The sequence below is a fragment of the Scomber japonicus genome, chromosome 8, assembly GCF_027409825.1.
Source record: "Scomber japonicus isolate fScoJap1 chromosome 8, fScoJap1.pri, whole genome shotgun sequence".
Lineage (NCBI taxonomy): Eukaryota > Metazoa > Chordata > Actinopteri > Scombriformes > Scombridae > Scomber > Scomber japonicus.
The window spans coordinates 10,033,044-10,053,297 of NC_070585.1; the positions used below are offsets into that span (position 1 = coordinate 10,033,044).

Sequence of the window (20,254 nt, forward strand, 5' to 3'; positions counted from 1 at the left end):
AGCCCCAAATCCCTCTATGGCAGCCTTCTTTATTCCACTAAATAATGGCACATCTCTCTGTCTCTCTCTCTTTCTCTCTCTGTTTATGTCTGTGTGTTTGCATGTGTGTCTCTCTGTGTGTGTGTATGTTGTCAATGTTAGAGCGGAGGAAGAGCAATTTGATGATCCACTGTATTTACAATACTGGCAATGATTTTCACAAATAACACTAGGATTACTGTGACACTACAACACTGCAAGCATGTACGTGTGCTGCCCTGCTCCTGCAAATTGTATGTAGGGAGTCATTTCACTTCACGTGTGACTGAAGGCCACATCTGCGTCCACATCACAGGTCACTTCAGTAGTCACGCGTGTGCCTCACATTGTCCATGACCTCGCTTTTATGAATCTGTTGTATGTTTAGACATATAAATAATTACTAGTTGTAAATGCCTGCTATTTTAGGCAACATGTATTGGCTGGTTATGTATAATTGATATGTTAGCTGAATGGGTGAGTATGGGTATAGCTTGTTTGACATCTTAGTTATATTCCTTTGTTCTATTTTTGTGTTCGTAGCAATAGTTTGGACACAATGATGCCAAAGCAACTTAAAATCCCTGACATCATTGAAAGGGTGTATCTGCTCTATTTAAAGCTGTATATTGGGGCAGCAGAATGATTGTCATTTGTCTGGATATCAGTAAGTGTTAAATGTTGACAATACAGTCTCACCTCACGGTTCATTTAATAGCTGTTCTGGAGCTTTATGGCAAATGATCTGCAGATGCAGTTTCAGGCTCAACTTTTAAGCCAACAGAAGAACTCAGAAAAAGGTACATTTGAACATCTATAATTCATTGATAACTAAGCAAACGTCTGCTGATGAAGATCATGTGATATGTTTAAAGCTCTAGAACAGCAAGCATACAAAATGGACTTTGAGATTGTTTTGTCATGTGGTGTTTCCAATATTGAAAATGAACATTGAAGCTTTGATATATAGGTGGCAGGGTATCGGTACTCGATTTAAGGTATCGACCAAAATAAATCAATACCAAATAGTATCGAAACATCTCGCATCAAACGATACCTGCAATCGATCTTTTTTGTACCCAGAGCTAGAAAATATGACTGTTACAGCAGATAAAAGTAAGTGCACAAAATGTGTAATGCGTATAGAATGAAGTCATCAATTGGTATCTGTATCATTGGCTTGGTACTGGTATTGTAATACACAGCCCTATATATAAGCACATTAATTTTTGTCTTGCATGCTTACTGTTGTTATGTTTGTCTTGATTAATTACAACCAGACCAGTAAAAAGATTCAGGACTTTCAGGACTGGACTGTGGGCTGATTGGTTTCACTCAGTATTTTGCTTACAACTCTTTAATAACCAAAATTAAAGGTTACTTATAAAAATATTGTTTTATTTCATAAGTAGATTTTTTTTTATCTTTTAAATATAACAGGCCTCAAAAATAGTATTGTTCAGGCAAATTGGGTTAACTCACTTGGTAAGTGACTGTTCACGCTGATTTTGTACTTTTTAGTCCCTTTTAGTTAAATATCATGTTCACCACATTGAAGTATGTGTGTGTGTGTGTGTTGGCATGTGTGCATGTACAGTCAGTGCATTGGGGAATATTGGTCTGGGGAGTGTGTGAGCAGTAGATTTTTTAGATAGTTTGGAGTGGACACAGCAGGGGTCAAATGGTTTAAGTGCTGTTTTAACAGACTGGGATTTTGCCTGCTGTGGAAGTCCCATCTCTCAATACTTCCACCCCCACCCCCCTCCCCTTCCCCTTTTTCATGCAGGCAGCAGTGGGCTGTAATCACTAAATTACTGTTTTCACTCTCAGCTCCAGTCACCACACCGCACAGCTCTACCGCCTCACTCTCCCTCTCCTGCACTCTTTCCCTCTGTCTCTCTTTCATTGTCCTATTTCCTTTGCTTTCTTCTATCGTTCTCTCTCTCTCTCTCTTTCACGTCCCTCTCTTTCCACCCCGTCTTCATTATTTATTGTGAAGCCGACTTACTGTAAGCTGCCTTCAGAAGAGGAAGAGTGCGCGAGAGAAAGAGATGAAGATCGAGACAGGGCCTGGGGATAGAGGTAGTGGAGGGGGGTGGTGGAGGGAATGTGGGGAGGGGGATGAGGAGGTTTGGGGTGGGGGGTGGTTGGAATATGAAATGAATTTGCCTAATGCACTGCTGATGAAATGATGAAACACTGGGTTTCCTTAATGAGAACGCTGCCTGCCTCACCATCACTCGGGCTCTGTCTGTTTATCCATTCTGTCCACACTCGCATCTCCTCTCTAAAATGGAGAGTACTCCTCAGACGTACAGTAAAACACTCCATTTTTCACAATCTGTAAACCTCTTTCTCCAGGAGAAATTGCCAGCGTTAGCTACGTACTTTTCACCCCGGCTGTTCCAGCTGAGAAGAAATATAATTCATTTGAAATTTGAGTTCCCATGACATCAGAAGTGAAGTAAATGAATCTACATGTCCCTGAGTCGGAACTGAGGTATAGGAGGCCACGCTAGCTTTCCTCTGTCCTCTCCGTCTTTTGTAGCACAGGAGAGAGGAGAAAGTAAGAGAGAGAGTAGGGGAGAGGAGAGGAGAGGTTGTCATGGGAACAGACATGGAGAGCCCTGTGTGAGTGAAGAGGCTTGAGACAAAATGACAGAATAGTGAAGCGATTGAACGTGGGAGAGGCTGCACAGTCAGACAGATATAAAAAAAAGACAACATACACAACATGGCAGCTCCGTGGAAATAATGCTCTTGTTCGTGATTCAGTGCTGGCTGCATTACAACAGGAGAAATCATAAATAAAAGGTTCCCCTCCCTCATAACACCATAAACTGTGTGCTGGTTTGTTTTTCTCCGTGAGGTCGGTAGGAAGAGGGGAAGATCTAATGCTGAGTTTCTGCAGGTTGTGCTCTGCAGATCCCCTCATCATCTTCTAAAGTAGAGTCATCCTCTCCTTCTTTCTGTCCTCTCTCTTCTTTCAGCCGGTACCCACCAGCCCTACCAACACCTCTCCTACACCTGTCGGAACTTTGGGCATGTCCAAAATGGACGCCCCGAGCATGCAGGACGTCTATATCCTTTCTCCTGTTTCTGGACTCTACAGCACCAGGTCAGATGCTTACACACTCACACACACACACACACACACAGATGTTTGATGGTAATCATTGTGCTGATGATAACATTAATGGTGATGCTGATGACATCTCTGCTGCTCTCTCTCCAGGGAGGAGATGGGTTTGATGTCATGCGACGACATCAGCCGGTACAGCGTGAGCTCCCAGTCAGGCTCCAAAGGTTCAGAGGCGGTTAGCTACTACCTGGATCAGGACAGCGGTCAGTACTTCTCTCTGCTGGAGGGAGACGGACCTCCAGGGTCTGACTACGACAGGGGCCGCAATACAGGGGTTCGTCGGCGGGACAAGACCCCCACTCATGGTAAGATGGAGACAGCGATTTCATGTGGAGCAGGAATGGGTCCCTGGACTTGTGCTTGTGTGGAAGTACAGCACGTTTTATCCCACCAGTGTTCTCACCTTTTTATTTTGACCTTTTCCTCCTTATGTGTTCATCACTCGCTTCATGGCTCTGCTTCTTCGTGTCTTTATCTTGGGTACACACGTCCTAAAAACACTGATCACATGACGAAGGGTCAGTCCAAAAACACTGTCGTCAGCTCCCTGTCTGCCTCACCACCTGTGCCCCCCCCCACATTCCTTCCAAGACAGTTAACACATTCTGTAACTTCATGAGAGACTCTGAAGGGGTCATTATACGTGAAAGGCGAGGGTCTCTTGACTGACAGCAACAATTAACAACTTTTCAAACAGACTGGATTACCAGCAGGGCAAATCAGGTAGCTGCAAGGTATTCTGGTTAGTTTAGAAAATGATTCCAATCAATAGCAGGACATTTTCAAACGTAAACACAGGCTTAATAAAGACCGATAGCTAGCCAACCTAACCCCTCATTAGTTAAATCCTCAGATTTTACATACGTTTTATTGTACTTGTACAAAAAGGGGATAGAGGTCAAGGCAGCCAGAAACTTTGTAATGAAAATGAAGATAAGTGAAACATTAAAACCGCACTGTTTGGATGGAATGCTGAAGTAAAAATAAGATACAGCTATGGTTGCCTATATTACAAATTACCTTATGATCTCTATATTACTACTCATACCGACACAGAATTTTACCGCAGATTAGCTCTCTATTGCCAGTGCTAGCTCTGCTATCCATGTTGTGGTGGACTTAACTGGCCTGGTTCCAGACCTCTGAATTTTGCAGCCATTCAAGTACGGCTGATTTAATGAGTCACAAATGAGACAAAACTTTGAATAAACAAGATGTTACTACCTCTTTCACACTGTTAATGCACAGGGCTACCAACTTAGATTTTGAGGTCGGGGCTGATGGGGTATGTCCAACTTTCCAAGTTGGAGATCCAACTTCAGGGCGTTCTAGTTGAAATTTCAGACTGGGAACTCAGAAATTCCAACTTCAGAGTACAACTGGAACGCACCAAAATGACCCAAAAAAAATATTGATCCAACAAGGATGAATGTAGTGAGTTGACTTAGAGAAATAACTGGTAAATCCAAATAGCCAATTTTTTCGGGCAACATTGATAAGTGTTACACTGCTATTAGTGCCTGCTTCTGCAAGTTGGACAAGTTAACTCATACTACCAAACAGAAAGCAGCAAACATCAACACAACATCAGACTGAATGATGAAGTAAAAAGTAAATACTATAGCTTGAACCTGAAATTGACCCACGCCTTGCATGTCACAGCAGTCCCTTGAGTGCCTCCCATACCTTCCCCCTTGCCTGCACACACCTTCCCTCCCTCTCACCTGTCCACACGTCCAGCTGTCTCTCGGTCACTGTCACCGTCACCCCACCCACCCCCCACTCCCAGCCGACTCTCTGATTGCTGATTGGTCGTTCCAGGTGACCTCAGACCTGTTTCCATGCCTCCCGAATATAACTGGATGGCCGAGGCCAAGGAACCCAGCATGGGCAAGAGAGGGAGCCGAGGTACACACACACACAAGTACACACAAACACAGGCCCTCACACACTTAAAACAAGTGGGTTGGGCTGGTACCGTGCTTTCCTTCATACTCAGCTTAACACATTTCAGCTCATCCTCTGGTTATCCATGGTGGTGTGGTTGTGTAAGGGATACATATCTGCCAGGTATGTATCTGACAGAGTGACAAATAAACATAAATGCAAGGAAATTGCATTTATACAGCTGCTCTGGAAATGAGGGTGTTTCTATGTCACCAATTGTAACCAGCTCAACCGTTTTGCAGTGAGCCTCGATCTGTATTCAACTGAGGATCCTCCAATCTACCATCAGAAAGTCTATGAATAACATTAAAGCACAATACTACTGTCAGGGTCTGCCTTTCTTTCTCTCCTTCTCTTTCTCTCAATCACTTTTTAGTTTTTCACATTTAAGTATATGGATAATAAACAAATTAAGTGTCTGGAGCTGAAGCAGAAGAAAACTTTGTGTGACTGACAGGATTTAGCAGTAGTTCTCTCCAAATCAGTGTAATCATTGCAAGCAGATTTTCTGTATGTCCCCGGCTGTAGATCCCTATCAGATACTACAGCTTTGAGGCAGTTTTATCCCTTTCTGTTGGGTTTTTTATCTATGAGAGTCTATTCATCCTCATCAGTTTCTACTCTGGGGTTCTCCCTCGACTGTACGCTCCACCACGTCTGTGGATTTCCTCCCTCTGTCGTGCGTTCTGTTGAGCCTGTCCATTCTCTAACTGCTCCATCCGTCCACCCCTCCTCCCCATAGATTCAGACAACTCCCTGCTGCGTTACCTCAGCGACGACAAGATCCTGGTGATCGAGGAGGAGCCTGAGGGTCCGGGGAGGGAAAGCCGGCGGGATTCCACCAGACGCTCTCGGCGCAAGAGTCGCAATCCCAGCAGCCCTAGCTTTCCCATCAGCCCTTCTATGCTGTCCTCCACACTGCGCCTAGACCAGCCACCCGATGCTTTGCCTGTATGAATACAATCTTTTAAATCTATTTTTTAAACTATTTTTATATGTTACTAATCTGTCTCTAGCCGATTCTTGTTGAGTAGTGCCCAAGGGGTAATTTGTCTTTCCAACAGCAGTCAACGAATAATCAATCAATCAAGTGCACAGTAAAAGAAAATTGCATTACTACTCATCTGCTCCGAGGTTTTGCAATGCTGGTTGTTATTAATCAAGTATCAAGTCATCATTATCAGTAAAGCCTGTCTTAGCTACTCTATCACAGGCCTGCAAAAGCCAAGATGTATGGAAAAATAAACCTGTCAGGCTCTATCTCAAAAATGTATCTTAAACCCCAATATACTTTATCTGATTTATGTATAGATGAATGTTTGGAACTAAACAGAATAACAAAATGGAATGTTTAGGCTTAAATAACAAATAACACATAAGTGGATACCTTGACTTATTGATGAAAAATTTGCTCTTTGTGTGTCTCTTAATCGATAACTGAAAATCAGCGTGCCAATTTTACTGTATTTAAAAATATTCATGATGTAGACAGCCCATAAACAGCATCAATCATTCTCTTCCAGGTGCCAATTTTGTTTTAAATTATGCCTCAAAGTCCAAAGGAAATTAAATTGAGTATTTCTTTGTCTGGTACAGCGTACATATCTGCATGTCCTGTGGTCTTCTTTAAGAAAAAGCAGACCGAAAGAGAGACATTTTATTTTATATTTGCTTTGGGTTTTATGGTGTTGTTGCATTAACCTGTTTACATACAGCCATAAATAAATAAATAAATTTCAACCAAATAATGAACCTTACAAAAAAGGAACAAATGATAACTTATATAGTATTGAAGGACCATGTTTTCGTGGGTTTTGTTGAAAAATAAGATATACTTATCCTTTAAAGGCAACTGAGGCATCTACAAACTGTGACTTGTATAGAAAATATCATTCAATGTGCACAAACATTTTTGACAGAGCCTCTCTTGAGCATACTTAATATCTGACAGACACAGGTGACAGCAATAAATAATTACTGAACTGAGTAGTCTTTAGCAATTGCAAGGATGAGAAAAATGGGCAAAAAATTGAAAAACCGTCTTACTGTACACCTTTATTAAAAAACGTGAAGATGAAAAGTCTTCATTCACAGACCGTTGTCATTTCACTGATCAAAGAGTGAACTGGAAATAATTCCTCGGGAATTTTTATCTTTCTTAATCTCATTATTAGTGGCAGATTCAGGTAGATTTTATTGTTTTTAATTAGTGTCACCAAAACCCTTTTGATGACTTTCATCCTGATTTTTTTCTCTAGCAATTGAAACTGTACATCTTACACTCACTTACACATCTTCCTTCATCTCACAGATTCTGTCTGTGTCCTTACCTACAAAGGGGAACTGTCTGTGCTTGCAGGATAGGTCACGGTGTTTTACAGATTCACACACATTGTTGTTTATAGAAGAGACCAAGGAGAGTGAGGATGATCAGTGTTACTGCATAGCTGCCAGCTTCACGGATTATGACAATGACAGTGACACTTTCAAACACGCCCCTAACGTTCTTGTTGTGATTTCTTTCGTGCACACACCCACAGGTATACAACACACAAACACACACTAGCACAGAGGAGTGCATTTGTATGCACGGTAACCATCTCACGACTCATCCTAACTCATCCTAATATCCCCATCTCCTCAGACACGCCTGATTCTAAATAGGAGTTTATTCTGGACAAACACACAGACACACACACACTTGCATGCACACGCATGCACACACACACAAACACGTATCCCTGTGAGTACGTGTGTGACTCAGCATCAGCCAGACCAATTACAAACGCGACTGACAGACTGTGCTTAAAACACGATGCACGCACGCACGCAAACACACACACACACACACACACACACAAACACACACACACAGCGCTGTAACAGCTTAGCTCACACCAGCCCTCTCTAACCCTCTCAGCTGTGTGTTTCTCATGGTGGTGACTCATATCTATTCAGTAGCACACAAAGTATACTATCCTGTGCTAACAAGCATATGCTAACCTTAATGACCTGCTTGTTTCCTCTCTCATCCTCTCTATATGTTCCTTGCCATTAGCGTAACAATACACCAACATTTTGGGCAAATAACATGTTACATGAATTCCCAATGGACATTGAGATTTAGTGAAATGTATGCTATTACACTGTACAACAATACCCAGCGCTACATAACAAGCCACGTTGCTAACTATTATGACAAGATGGCTTCTTTGTCAGGACATCTTTAAAATTAAGATGCTTTTTAGAAAACTCTTCTCTCAAAAAATAAATATTTAAGATTTGGTGCAACATTTGCGTTTACTTACTTACTTTGTTAGCTGTGGCCTTGCTTAGCATAAAAACTGGAAGCAGGGGGAACTGCTAACCAGTGCTAACCAAATACATCTAGCAGCTGAAGTCCAAAGTAATTTCAAAAGTATAGTTTTAAAACAGTACCCATCAGCTCCATTGTATTCTATCTTATGCTTTTCATCTTAACAGGTTGACTTTTAATGAAATATAGGATAGTATCTTTAAATAGATGAAGTGATTGAACAAGAAAGAACATTAAATACATGCTCAGGAGTTGAAATCACTTCCTGAGCAGGTAAGAAGGCTTGTGTTATTTTTTTCAGTCATCTCTCATGTTATACAGTCTTTTAGTAGTTAGTTTACTGTATTGACTTCTAGTTGGTGGTAAATTCAGGCATGTTCAGATGTAGGCTATGTATGTATGTATATATGTATATATGTATGCCAGTATGTATGCACATTACCCACCATGTAAATCTGTGCATATGCTGTACAAAACACAGGCAAAAACCACAACACAGCACATAGACAATAATTACTATAATTAATTGTGTGTGTGTGTGTGTGTGTGTGTGTGTGTGTGTGTGTGTGTGTCTGTGTGTGTTTGTGTGTGTGTGTCTGTGTGGAGGGTTTTTAGAAGCTCTTTAATGAAGTCCTTTCTTTTCTCTGTCCATCAGCGGGGTGCGGACACACTGCGAGCAGACACAACAGACAGGTGGGTTTGTGTTTGTGGTTGTTTGTGGTTTGGCCACCTGCTTGGAATTGATGGAAGGACTTGTAAGAGTCGTCTGTGGTCACAGTCAATCCTGTCTGTCCTCCTGCAGGTACTCAGGCTCAGGAAGCTCAGGAGCGGCCTCCATGAGGAAGGTAGGGGAGCAGAGAGTGAGTCAGCTGGATTTTTCTTCTTCTTCTTCTTCTTTTTCGATTAATCTATGCACACTAGGGCTGTGTCCGGAATTACTCCCTTATTCACTCATTCACTAGTCCCTATATGATAAACAATAAACAGTTCACTCAATAGTGAGCAGAAAATCAAGATTTCAGACACTAACTAATTGTAATCATTTTATGTCATCACCATCAGCTATAGAGCCGTGCAACATTCAGACACTCAAAATAAAAAGGTAGAGGGTAAATGTAGTGCACTATAGTAAACAGAGAGTGATTTTGGGTGATTTCAGACACAGCCTAGCTCTAACTGTTAATCTGCTTCCTTTTTACACAATATCCTGTGGCTCAAAACCCCATTTTAATGAGGCGACACAGGCTTCATAGTTACATCAACAATCTCCTAGCAACCACATCCGCTGCTGTTACCTGGAGATTGATTGTGTCCAAATAACACTTAAACACAGAGCCAGACAAGAAGAGGAGAGATAGCTGAGATAAGATCCATTCAATACTGCAATAATTAAATTAAACATTAAAGTCAGGTGAGGTAAATTGGTTTCCATATTTAGGTTACTGTGACACAGGAAGCTGCGTTAGTCATTCGCCCTAGCACTACGAGTTGTAGCATATAGTGAGTCAGCTCAGTGGACTATAAACAGATATTTGTTCATCTTTAATACCTAGTTAGATAGCCAGCAGGCTTATTCAGCTATGTAAGTGTTAACATCTACTGTATAGCCACTAGGCCTACCCACACTAGCTTCCACTGGATACATTAGCCACTGTGCCATGTGTTAATTACAGTAATATAGACTGCTTGTTAACATGCTGACATAAAATTTGATTCTAAAGTGAGACTGTTTAACATTTGAAAGACAAATTAGCAGTTACACTCATTGTTTAATTCAGTACATTCAGGAGTTGTGCTGTTGTAGTCTTACTTAGTCTGTTATGACCAGCATCTTATGGCAGCTGATCTTAGGGTCAAAGACGTATAAGGTTTTCAAAGTAGCAGTAGCAAAAAAAAATAAAACAGCTAGTACAGTTCCTTAAAAGGCTTTTTTATGTTCATTGGAGTGTCACCTATGCACTTACAATTTAATGTTACCAAACTTTAAATGGATATCGCAATAAGAGACATTAATGAATCACTTCATATAACACTCTTGCTCCTTACTTGTGCTGCTAGACTATAAAGTATAAAGTAAACTCCTACATTTTAGCCTTTATCATGGCTGTTTGTGCCAGTTCTGCCATTGTCCAGCAAAAGTTATACAGCCTTGCTTTCTTACAGCATTTAAATTAAATTAGTCAGAATATAATTAGACCACAGTGGGTTAACCTCATTAACATTGCCTTTAAATACAGTTTGAGGAAAACTGAAATTATAAAATAAGTACTGAAACTCTTTTTGATGCATTTCAGCATTTTTAGATATTCGAAAAGTATGACCCTAAGGTGACGTTATTCGCAACATCTTAATATGATTGTGGTTTAGTTTTTGTGGTAGACAGCCTTCCGTTCTCCATTGCAGGTTGTAGGTCACTTCCTGGCTGTTGCAGCTTCAATATTGTGATCCCTCTGTGCCTGTAAGGGTCAGATTATGCTACAAAAGAAATGTATTAACATCTGCCCAGAAGGTTTGCCTGAACATGTCTTTTTCATAACTTTTTTCTTTTATGTGCTAACATCTTTTTTTTCCTCTCGCTCTCTCTCTCTCTCTCTCTCTCTCTCTCTCTCCTCTCTAGTCTTTCCATTACACCTCTCTAAGAACGAAACCCAAAAAGAGAAGTAAAGGTACACATACATTCTCTCTTTGTATCCTCTGATGTATAATCCTTACAGTACTACTGTGTAAGATGTTACAATAATGTAGAAGAGTAGAGGAAACCTTTGATCCTGACAGATTGTAGGTGCTGTGGCTAGTATGTTGACTGTGGTTTGTGACTGTATGAAGATGAAATGGTAAAAGGACAAAAGGAGAAAGAGCTGAGACATAATTGATGACATCATTTGCTGCGTATGTACTGTATATGAAAAGTCCAGATGCACAATGCATGGGATGCAAACAAAGCAGTGCACACACAGGTGCAATAATACTGTAACTGCAAAACAGGAAATTAACATTTATACATTTTAGTTTGCCAGCACCATCTGTGTTTTCCCCCTCATTTTCCTTGTCATGAATGATTGTTTGCCTTTTTTTGGGTTCTCCTAATTTATCACTATCACTGATAAAGTACTCGGAGTATTCTTCAGATGTGCAGAGGTGCAAAAAATGTGTGGGGGTTTGAAAGTTCAGATTACCTGCTGAATTGATAGGGAGACAGAGCTCACTTCAAACTCTCTGAGGCAGCAAGTCCACACAATTGGATTGAGGTTTTAACCGCTGAAATGCTGTATACATGACCACACTTATTATTTTTATTTTACATAGTTCAGATCCAAATGATTTAAGAGTTCAATGTTGAAGTGGTTCTCTCGTCTCACCGCAGGTTCCCTCACTAGTGCCAGTCGAAGGAGAATCTCCTGTAAGGACCTGGGCCATGGTGACTGTGAGGGATGGTTGTGGAAGAAGAAGGATGCAAAAGGATACTTTACGCAGAAATGGAGGAAGTACTGGTTCATCCTCAAAGAGTCTTGTCTCTACTGGTACACCAACCAGAATGTAAGTCACCCTACTCAGATATCAGTATGTTCTGACTCTCATTGTCAGAGCTGAACTCCTCCAGTTTTCATAGGTCCAATCTGGCACTACTTTCTCTCCCTGCATCTCCATTTAGATACAGATTAATAATACAAATATTTAAAATATTACACGTAAACTTTACACAGACTTGAGAGAAGTAACACAAACTTGTGATGGAACATCTGGAAATTGAATTTCTACTGATTAATTAATTATTTTAAAATATTTTAAGAATAACTATTATGGGAAAACACTGACATTTGGGGAATATCTTTCAGCATTCTTACCAGCTGATCTAATAAATGTATTGAAGGCCTTTTGAATACAGAACTCATTATAAGACATGAATTATCCAAATATTTGGGAAATTATGATGAATAATACAATTTACCATGACTCAAACATAGACTGTAAATGTTAGAGTCTGTTTCTTCAAATCACATCCTCAGCTGATACAGTCAAATCTCATCCGTCTTACTTATGTTAAGTGTTGAGGACTTTATCCCAGCCAATGTAAACAACATATGTTGTTTTCATACGCTTGACTAGAATACTACTATCCCAAATAAAATTGGTATATCAGGATGCGTGACATTTTGTTCTCTGTGTTGATGATGTACCACCACTCTCCATCTGTCTCTGCCTGCAGGATGAGAAAGCTGAGGGCTTCATCAGCCTCCCTGAGTTCAGAATAGACCGAGCCATAGAGTGCAGACGGAAATTGTGAGTGTCCCTCACATGTCGCCGAAATTATTAATCAAGCACATTTGCTCTAACCTGCACAACATGAATACACACAAAACTACCTTGGGTACACAAAACCACTAATCAGTCTTCTTCTCTCTGACTGGCTGCAGTGCCTTCAAAGCTTGTCATCCCAAAATCAAGAGCTTCTTCTTCGCCACAGATTGTCTTGAGGAAATGAATAGGTGAGTATGTGTGTGTGTGTGCTTGTGTATACGTGTCTTTGGGAGTCTCTTGAGTGTGTTTGTGCCTTAATGTGGAAAAGTCAGATGCTGGGGACATCACGTGTTCTTTCATGAATATTTTAACTAAGTAAACCAAGTTTACACAAGGCAACGGCCCACCAACACAACACTGTCCATGAATAAGGCATGAACCTGGCCCTCTGTTGTTAAATGTAGAACTGCATATGTGTGTGAATGTGTGTGTGTGTGTGTCACGTGTGTGCTCGGGTGAGAGAGATACCGTAGTGATACTTGCAGGAGTGCTATCTAATGAGCTCTAATTATTCACACTTCTCCTCAATGACATGGGGAGATAATTGGGGGAGAATAATTAACCAGCTATATTTGACTTCCATACCGTGTTTGGAGGTGCATGTGTGAAAGCGCTGTTGCACCTATTTTTGTGTGCACTTGTGTCTATGTGTGAATAGGTTGGTGTTGGCAGAAGTATCAAAATACTTGCTGTATTTACATCTGGATTTTCCAGGCTTCTGGAGCGTTTCATGTACTGTAGACTAAAAGCACAGAATAGCTTCTACAGACAAACAGATCATCAGAAGCATCGAAGGTTGAAGTGAAGGACATGATATAATTGACGCTTACTGTAAAATGGACAAGGAGAAGGCAGACATTATCCTCATGAGAAGATGAAAACCAACACGGATTGTGGCTTTTTTCTTGTCATGTTTATTCAAATGGATGTTGGCCTGTGTGAGAATTCAAATTCACAAATCTGTTACTGGACTTTGTGGATCTTATTTCATGTCTCACCAGTACCTGAAACATAGTTGGACTGAATGCCTGCTTAGTTTGTCTCTTAATACAGAAGTCTGACTTCTGTATTAAACCCATTGTTTTTTATACAAAGCTAAAACTTTAAAAACAGCTCATAAACATAAAAAGGCTACTTCATTTCCTAAAACAGATGGGCACTGACAGACAGGAGTAAGCACTACATTTATTGGGAACTATTTTCAGTTGTGGAAGAATACGCATTTAGTGTTCTGGTACAGTGATTCCCAACCTTTTTCCTTAAGGGACTCTGTTTTACCATTGAGCTACCTGACTTTTTCATTAATGAGTTCACAGTGCTTACATCTAAACAGCCTCCTAATGATTTTTTACATGTATCTTTACTTATATTTCTAGATATGTATATATCAATATCAATATCAATATCAATATATGCAGTTTTAAAATAACCAGTACATTTAGTTAGGTTTTCTTCACAGAAATATATTAAATGCTCAAATTTCTCTTAAAATCAACCCCTCTTGATTTGTGACCCCCTCCCTCCTCCCCCATCAATCTTTGGTGACCCCGAGAGGGAATCACGACCTCCAGGTTGGTAACCAGAGCTCTATTGAACATGAATATGTATGATCCAAAGACAGTCAATGTGCAGTGGAGTGAAAATAAACTACAGAACTCATGTTCATTGTAATGAAAGAACATGTGACACAGTGTAAACACGTGGCTTAGACAGTCTGTCATGGGGTTTGTTTAAAATAAGAAAATGTTGTAATCCACATGTGGAAGTTTCTTCCTGTAGGATGCACTTCCTAGTATGATGAGTTCCAAGTTCCTCGTATACAGACTGGGCTTCTATTCTTAGTAGCGACCTTATTATTAGATGTCTGCTGAGAGACATGGGACAAGCCTGAATCTGCAATGGAGACAGACAGAGGGATTGGAGGAGGACAGGAAATGTGGATGGATGTAGAGAAAGAACGCCATCTCAGTCTCTGAAGATTGTCAGTTCGCTCTTTCCGCATCCATCTCTCTAATTAACTCGCTGCTTTTGTCTCCTCATCAGGGGGATGGAGTCAGTTAGACAGATAACTGTTAAGAGACACCACTTGAATTATTCAGAGGGAAAGTTTTTTTTTCATCACCTACTCTTTACCCAGTACAACTCATCTTTATCTCTCCTTTCTCTCTAATATTCTATTTTCTGATGTCTCTTCTTACATCTCATCCCTCACATTTTCCTTTTCTTTTCCTTGCGTCCCATAGGTGGATGAACCGGCTTGGGTTGGCTGCTATTGGCTACACACCAGATGACAAAGTGCCACGCCCTGATGAAGGTGAGACGACTTGGCGTGGCTCAAAATTACTCACTCTACTTTTTCAATTCATTAATGAATTGAGTACATTTGTACGTGTGTGTGTGTGTGTGTGTGTGTGTGTGTGTGTGTGTGTGTGTGTGTGTCTGTCTGTCTGTGTGTCTGTGTGTGTGTTAAAAAAAAAAAAAAACTTAAATCAGACTACTGGAGTGAGAGTGATCAAGACGAGGTCGATGGTTCGATGACACTCAAGCAGGAGGGACCCTCATCTCTCTGCGATACTTATCACCGCACACCATCAGTGAGTACAGACAACACACACTCAACATTTTCTTTGCAGGGTTTCATTCTGATAGAATATTTGATTCCTAAAAGCCCCACAGTTTTCAGAGCTGCATAGACCACAGAGCTCTCAGCATTAATAAAACATCAGAGTGTGAGACTATCTAGTTCGGTAAGCAGCCAAGACCATCACTTCTCTGTGTTCTGCTGCCAGCACGTGTTCACAATTTGACCTCTAGGAGGAGACAAATACCAATCCACATTCTCCTCTGGAAGAAGACACAGTAATGTAACATTGACATACATGATTTTACTCATAGGATGTTTGGAGATGTGCAGTTAGGTACAATGGTACTGGCACCATTTTTCCCAGCTTAGCCATTCAACAGTCATGCTGACCATTCCTGGAGTAGCTCATCTGCCATCTCATTGCTTTTTTGCTTTCATCTTTCGGTCTCCTTATATTTTTTGTACTTTCCTGTCCTTCTTTCTTCTCTTTCTGTCTCTCCTTCCTTGCACTCCTCCTCCCTCTCTTTATACCCTGCTTGTTTTGCGGGTCACATTGTCCTTGTATCTGTTCTCACATCCTCACCCACCTTTCTGTCAACGTTTATCTGTCCCTGCTCACTCCTCTCCATACTAAACATCTGCGTCCACCCTCACTTACCCTTGGCCCTTCAGTCCAACTTCCTTCACAGTTATGACCAGTTGCCCCGCTCAGTCAGCTCCATGAGCCTCATGCGCTCCACTCCATCCCCACTCCCTCCACCAATGAGTGCCTCCACTTCCCCCATCCCTCCACAGATGGTCTCTTCCACGTCCCCTCTCCCTCCCCAGGTCAATTCTTCTAGCCCCTTCCCAGAGCCAAAGCACGGCCGACATTTCTCCAGTGAGTCCACACACTCCCACTCCTCGGCCGAGGACCAGCGTGGAGACGGCATGGGCATGGGCACAGGCACGGGGAGCACCAGTACCCACTCATCCGGTTGCCGCTCTTCCCATCGTGAACGACGCTCCTGGCAGGACCTCATTGAAACCCCTCTGACCAGCGCAGGGCTGCACTTCCTCCAGACAGCACCAGGGGAAAGTGATTATGGCCTAATGGGGAGCATGGCCGGAGAGATGGGGCTTTACGGAGGGCTGGGCAGACAGGGCATGTCTCCGGAGAGACGTAGGCAGGCCACGCTGCCCGTACGGAGACACCACGCCGCAGAGAGGGACAGGGAACGGGACGGGCCCTTCCCTCTAGAGCGAGGCCCACACTCACACAGCCACACACACCGACGCTCCCACAAGCAACGCAGCCAGAGTCTGCCCAGGAATAGAGACCCGATGCCAGGAAAGCTGTTACACACCTCAGCTCATATGGAGGAGAGAAGCGAAGATGAGGAGGCGGAGGGGCAGGCTGCAGATATGCTCGAGGGTGAGGAGGGTAAGAAAATTACACACAGTTGAGAAAAGAAGCAGATACTTTCAAAGGCATGCATAAAACGTCTGTCTTGCCTTCAGAGAATTGACTATTAAAGGTGCAATGGAATGGACTTGGCAGAAATTGAATATAATATTCAATTTAATTCTAAAAATAATCAATTTAATTATCAATGGTGTTTTCGTTACCTTAGAATGTTCTGTCCATTCCTACAGTAGCTCAGAATAGACAGAATAGAGGGCCTTTCACATTTTTCACAAGTTTTGCGGCTGCTGTCGGTTCTTACATAAATATTACATATTTGAGAGGAGAGCGGGGGTGATATTCAGTTGGGTGCAATCAGCAACTTCACCATTAGGTGCCACTTAATCCTACACACTGGTCCTTTAAGGAACAAATCAAAAACATTATGCCATTCAATGTGATTTCCTTAACCATATCTGAGAGCATACTGTATGTACTGCATCAATAGGGATCTAGGGTGAAACATTAACCTGTGTAGGTGGTACACAAGATAATGCGGTGGAGGAGACAAACAGAATAAATCTGTTGAAAATGCATTTTGGCTATAATTATATCAGCAGCAGTTCTCAACATGAAGGTAGTGTGATCAGTCTAAGGGCTCGTGAGATGATTAAGGTATGAAATAAGAAAAAAATGATCTCTGCTAAACAAATACATTGACAGAAACAATCTCACTAGTAGGTCCATTGAGTAAATTAGAAGTTGTCCATTCTTTTGAATTACAACTTGGACAAGATGTCCTCAAAGGGGACATCTGATGCTTTTTGTGATTTTCAGTTGCTTTTTAAATATACAGTTACAATGTTGGATGTCTATATTAAAAAAAGGGGCAAAACTTGAGGTGCAATATTACCTCTATTCCTCCTCATAATTACATTTGCTTGTTTGCACTAGACCACTAATGACCAGGTCTTGGTAGCCTTGTTGCATATATTTTGTTACAGATTCAGGTGTGAACATGTACAAATGTAGTAATGTATTGTAATTATAAATTTTAATTTTGAGGAACGAGAAAAGAAGTGAAATCCCATTACTGTTGTTAGTGTCTGCTGAGGGACAGTTTCTGGGAGCTGGCCAATCAGAACAGAGTGGTCTCATCAGGAGGAGGACTTTCAAAGAAACAGGAGCTAAAACAGCCTGTTTCAGACAGAGGCTGAACTGAAGGGCTTAAATTAGTTTTCTGTACTGTATTGAGAGATATTCCAGTAGAGTCCCAGAATATAAATATAGACCTAAAAATGTTATTTTCCCTTACAAGATCTCAGAAAATATGTAAATTTGAACATTAAACACTCCATAGGCAAACTCCATATGCTGATGAAGATCCTGTGATATAATAAACAGCTACTGAATGGACCTCAAAAATGACATTTATTTTTTTCGAGGAGATATTGAGCCATATTGTTAGGCTGTATTTTTTGTTGTCAGTATTAAACACCATTGTACATCCAAATTAACTTTACTGTGTCATACCAGTGACTGACCTACTGCTTCTCTCCTGGCTGTCTTAGACCTGCGGGAGTTGAGAGTTGAGAGCAGAGAGAGGAGGGTGTCTGAGGGACGGGAGCGAAGAGTGTCGGAAGGCCGTGAGCCAGAGACGTTGGATGGGCTAGAGCAGTTGTACCGAGCCCTGGAGCAAGCCAACGTGACAGCCCTAGGAGACCCAAAACCCTGTAGCAGGCAGGAGCTTCGACGGTGTTTCACTCAGAGAGCCAGAGACCCCCTGCTAAATGACAGGCTGCACCGGGTCCGAGCCCTCCGCAGCACCTTGAAGGTAGCGCAAACAGAGGATTCTGTCTCCAACACAGCAGAGAATTGGGGATTTTAAGAAGAAAAAATATGTGTCAAGATTCAATGTGGTGATTCCATAATGTGTCCTTGCTCCCTCAGGCCAAAGAGTCGGAGCTGTCAGTAATCTGTGCCCTCCTGGAGGAACCTGGCCTGTGCTCCCAGACCTTCAGAGAGTGGAAGCAGTGGCACAGCGAGCTCTACTCAGACATCTGCCAGCTCAGCCCCGGCACCAACGGCCAGGATGACCTCTCCCCTCTGGCCGCACCTCTCATGACCCACACACATTCCTTCATTGAGACGCACGTGTGAGGAAGAGAAGAGAAGCAAAGACTGAACTTGCATAAATGCGAACTTCCACGCACAGACACACACAGACACACACACACACACACGCACACACACATACACACACAGCTTTACATCGAAATCCTTTCTCCTGATCACGACTCTGAGCACGCACTCTCACAAACAAACACACACACACACAAACACACAGGAACACACATTGTATAATGTGTAAATATCATAGAGGGAACAGTCTGAGACCTGCGTGTATGAACTTTTGATAATCCTGAGGACCCCACAGGGTGCCTATTGCATGCTTGAACAGAAAGCATTAATCTTCCTTTGTCTATGGAACTCAGCATAAACTCCACACGCTTGTCAAGCAAAATGGGAAAAAACAGAGACTTTTTAACATGTTCGTTCCTTTGTATCCTCTTGGTTTTGCTATTTTTCTGGTTGATTTTAGGGGGCAGGGGGAGCTATGTAGCAGCAATACAGAGGAGAATCCTTTTCACCACAGCACTGTACTTTTTGTACTGATGAACTTTGCACCCAGAGCCACCAGTTCTCCCCCTTTCTCTCGTTCTCTGTTTTCTCTCACTGCATATCTCATTGATTTACAGGGACCTCACTGTTATTCCAGGCTGAGCTGACGGGACAGTGTGGGCAAAGTGAGGACAGTGACTTAAATGTAAGACTGTGAAAGGTAGCTATCAATGCTGGTTTATCTGTTTTAACCGTTCCTCTGGGAACCAATGAAAACAACCGTCACAAGCATTGAGAAACCAATTGTGCTGGCTAGATGCACACTACTTCAAACTGTGAACTGTTCAAAAAAACACAATTTTATCTGCAGAAGGAGGCTCCTCTGATAGAGTGCAATTCTACCATTCAGTTTCTCTCTCCCTCTCTTTATTTTTTTTCTCTCTCTCTCTGTCTGTTTCTCATCATCTACTCCTTCTCTTTTCTTACTTTTTCTTTGTTTCTTCTCTCTCTCTAGTCGTCAAAGACTTGTGTATATGTGTATACTGCTGTGTATACTGATGTAAATGTTTGCGTTCCACTACCACTGTGATATGCTTCTAGAGGTAGCGGAGGGAAGACAGAGAGTATGTATTTGCGTGGGTGCAAAACTATTTTTTTTTCCTCTTTTCTTTTCTTAAACAGTGAATGCAAGAACTAGAGAGTTCTTTTCAAAGGAGTCACTCACTACAAAGAATGCACTTTCTATATCTCTATATCTCATTGGCTGCATCACAGGGTCTATGTCTCATCGGCCTCTTTACCATTGCTGTTCAAAATATCAGGTAAAAGCATTTGCCGTCTCATTTTCTAAAGATTTGTGTACAGTCTACAAATATATTTAAACATAGAAGAATATATAAATCTATTTACGTTTTGTGTCATAGATATAATGTAAAGTATGAT

At 41.6% G+C, this 20,254-nt stretch overlaps 1 protein-coding gene across 1 annotated transcript in view; it reads left to right on the forward strand.

Moving 5' to 3' along the window:
• Positions 1 to 18,850, forward strand: part of si:ch211-26b3.4 (connector enhancer of kinase suppressor of ras 2) — a 55,682-nt gene extending 36,832 nt beyond the window's left edge. The window contains exons 10-24 of the mRNA XM_053323308.1: positions 3,009 to 3,136; positions 3,254 to 3,465; positions 4,982 to 5,068; positions 5,850 to 6,058; positions 9,079 to 9,116; positions 9,226 to 9,268; positions 11,041 to 11,089; positions 11,788 to 11,960; positions 12,631 to 12,704; positions 12,839 to 12,910; positions 14,966 to 15,036; positions 15,216 to 15,316; positions 16,135 to 16,729; positions 18,262 to 18,524; positions 18,641 to 18,850. Of these exons, the coding sequence (XP_053179283.1) occupies positions 3,009 to 3,136; positions 3,254 to 3,465; positions 4,982 to 5,068; positions 5,850 to 6,058; positions 9,079 to 9,116; positions 9,226 to 9,268; positions 11,041 to 11,089; positions 11,788 to 11,960; positions 12,631 to 12,704; positions 12,839 to 12,910; positions 14,966 to 15,036; positions 15,216 to 15,316; positions 16,135 to 16,729; positions 18,262 to 18,524; positions 18,641 to 18,850 (2,325 nt within the window). The remainder of the gene's footprint in view (positions 1 to 3,008; positions 3,137 to 3,253; positions 3,466 to 4,981; positions 5,069 to 5,849; positions 6,059 to 9,078; positions 9,117 to 9,225; positions 9,269 to 11,040; positions 11,090 to 11,787; positions 11,961 to 12,630; positions 12,705 to 12,838; positions 12,911 to 14,965; positions 15,037 to 15,215; positions 15,317 to 16,134; positions 16,730 to 18,261; positions 18,525 to 18,640) is intronic.
• Positions 18,851 to 20,254: the final 1,404 nt, after the last annotated feature.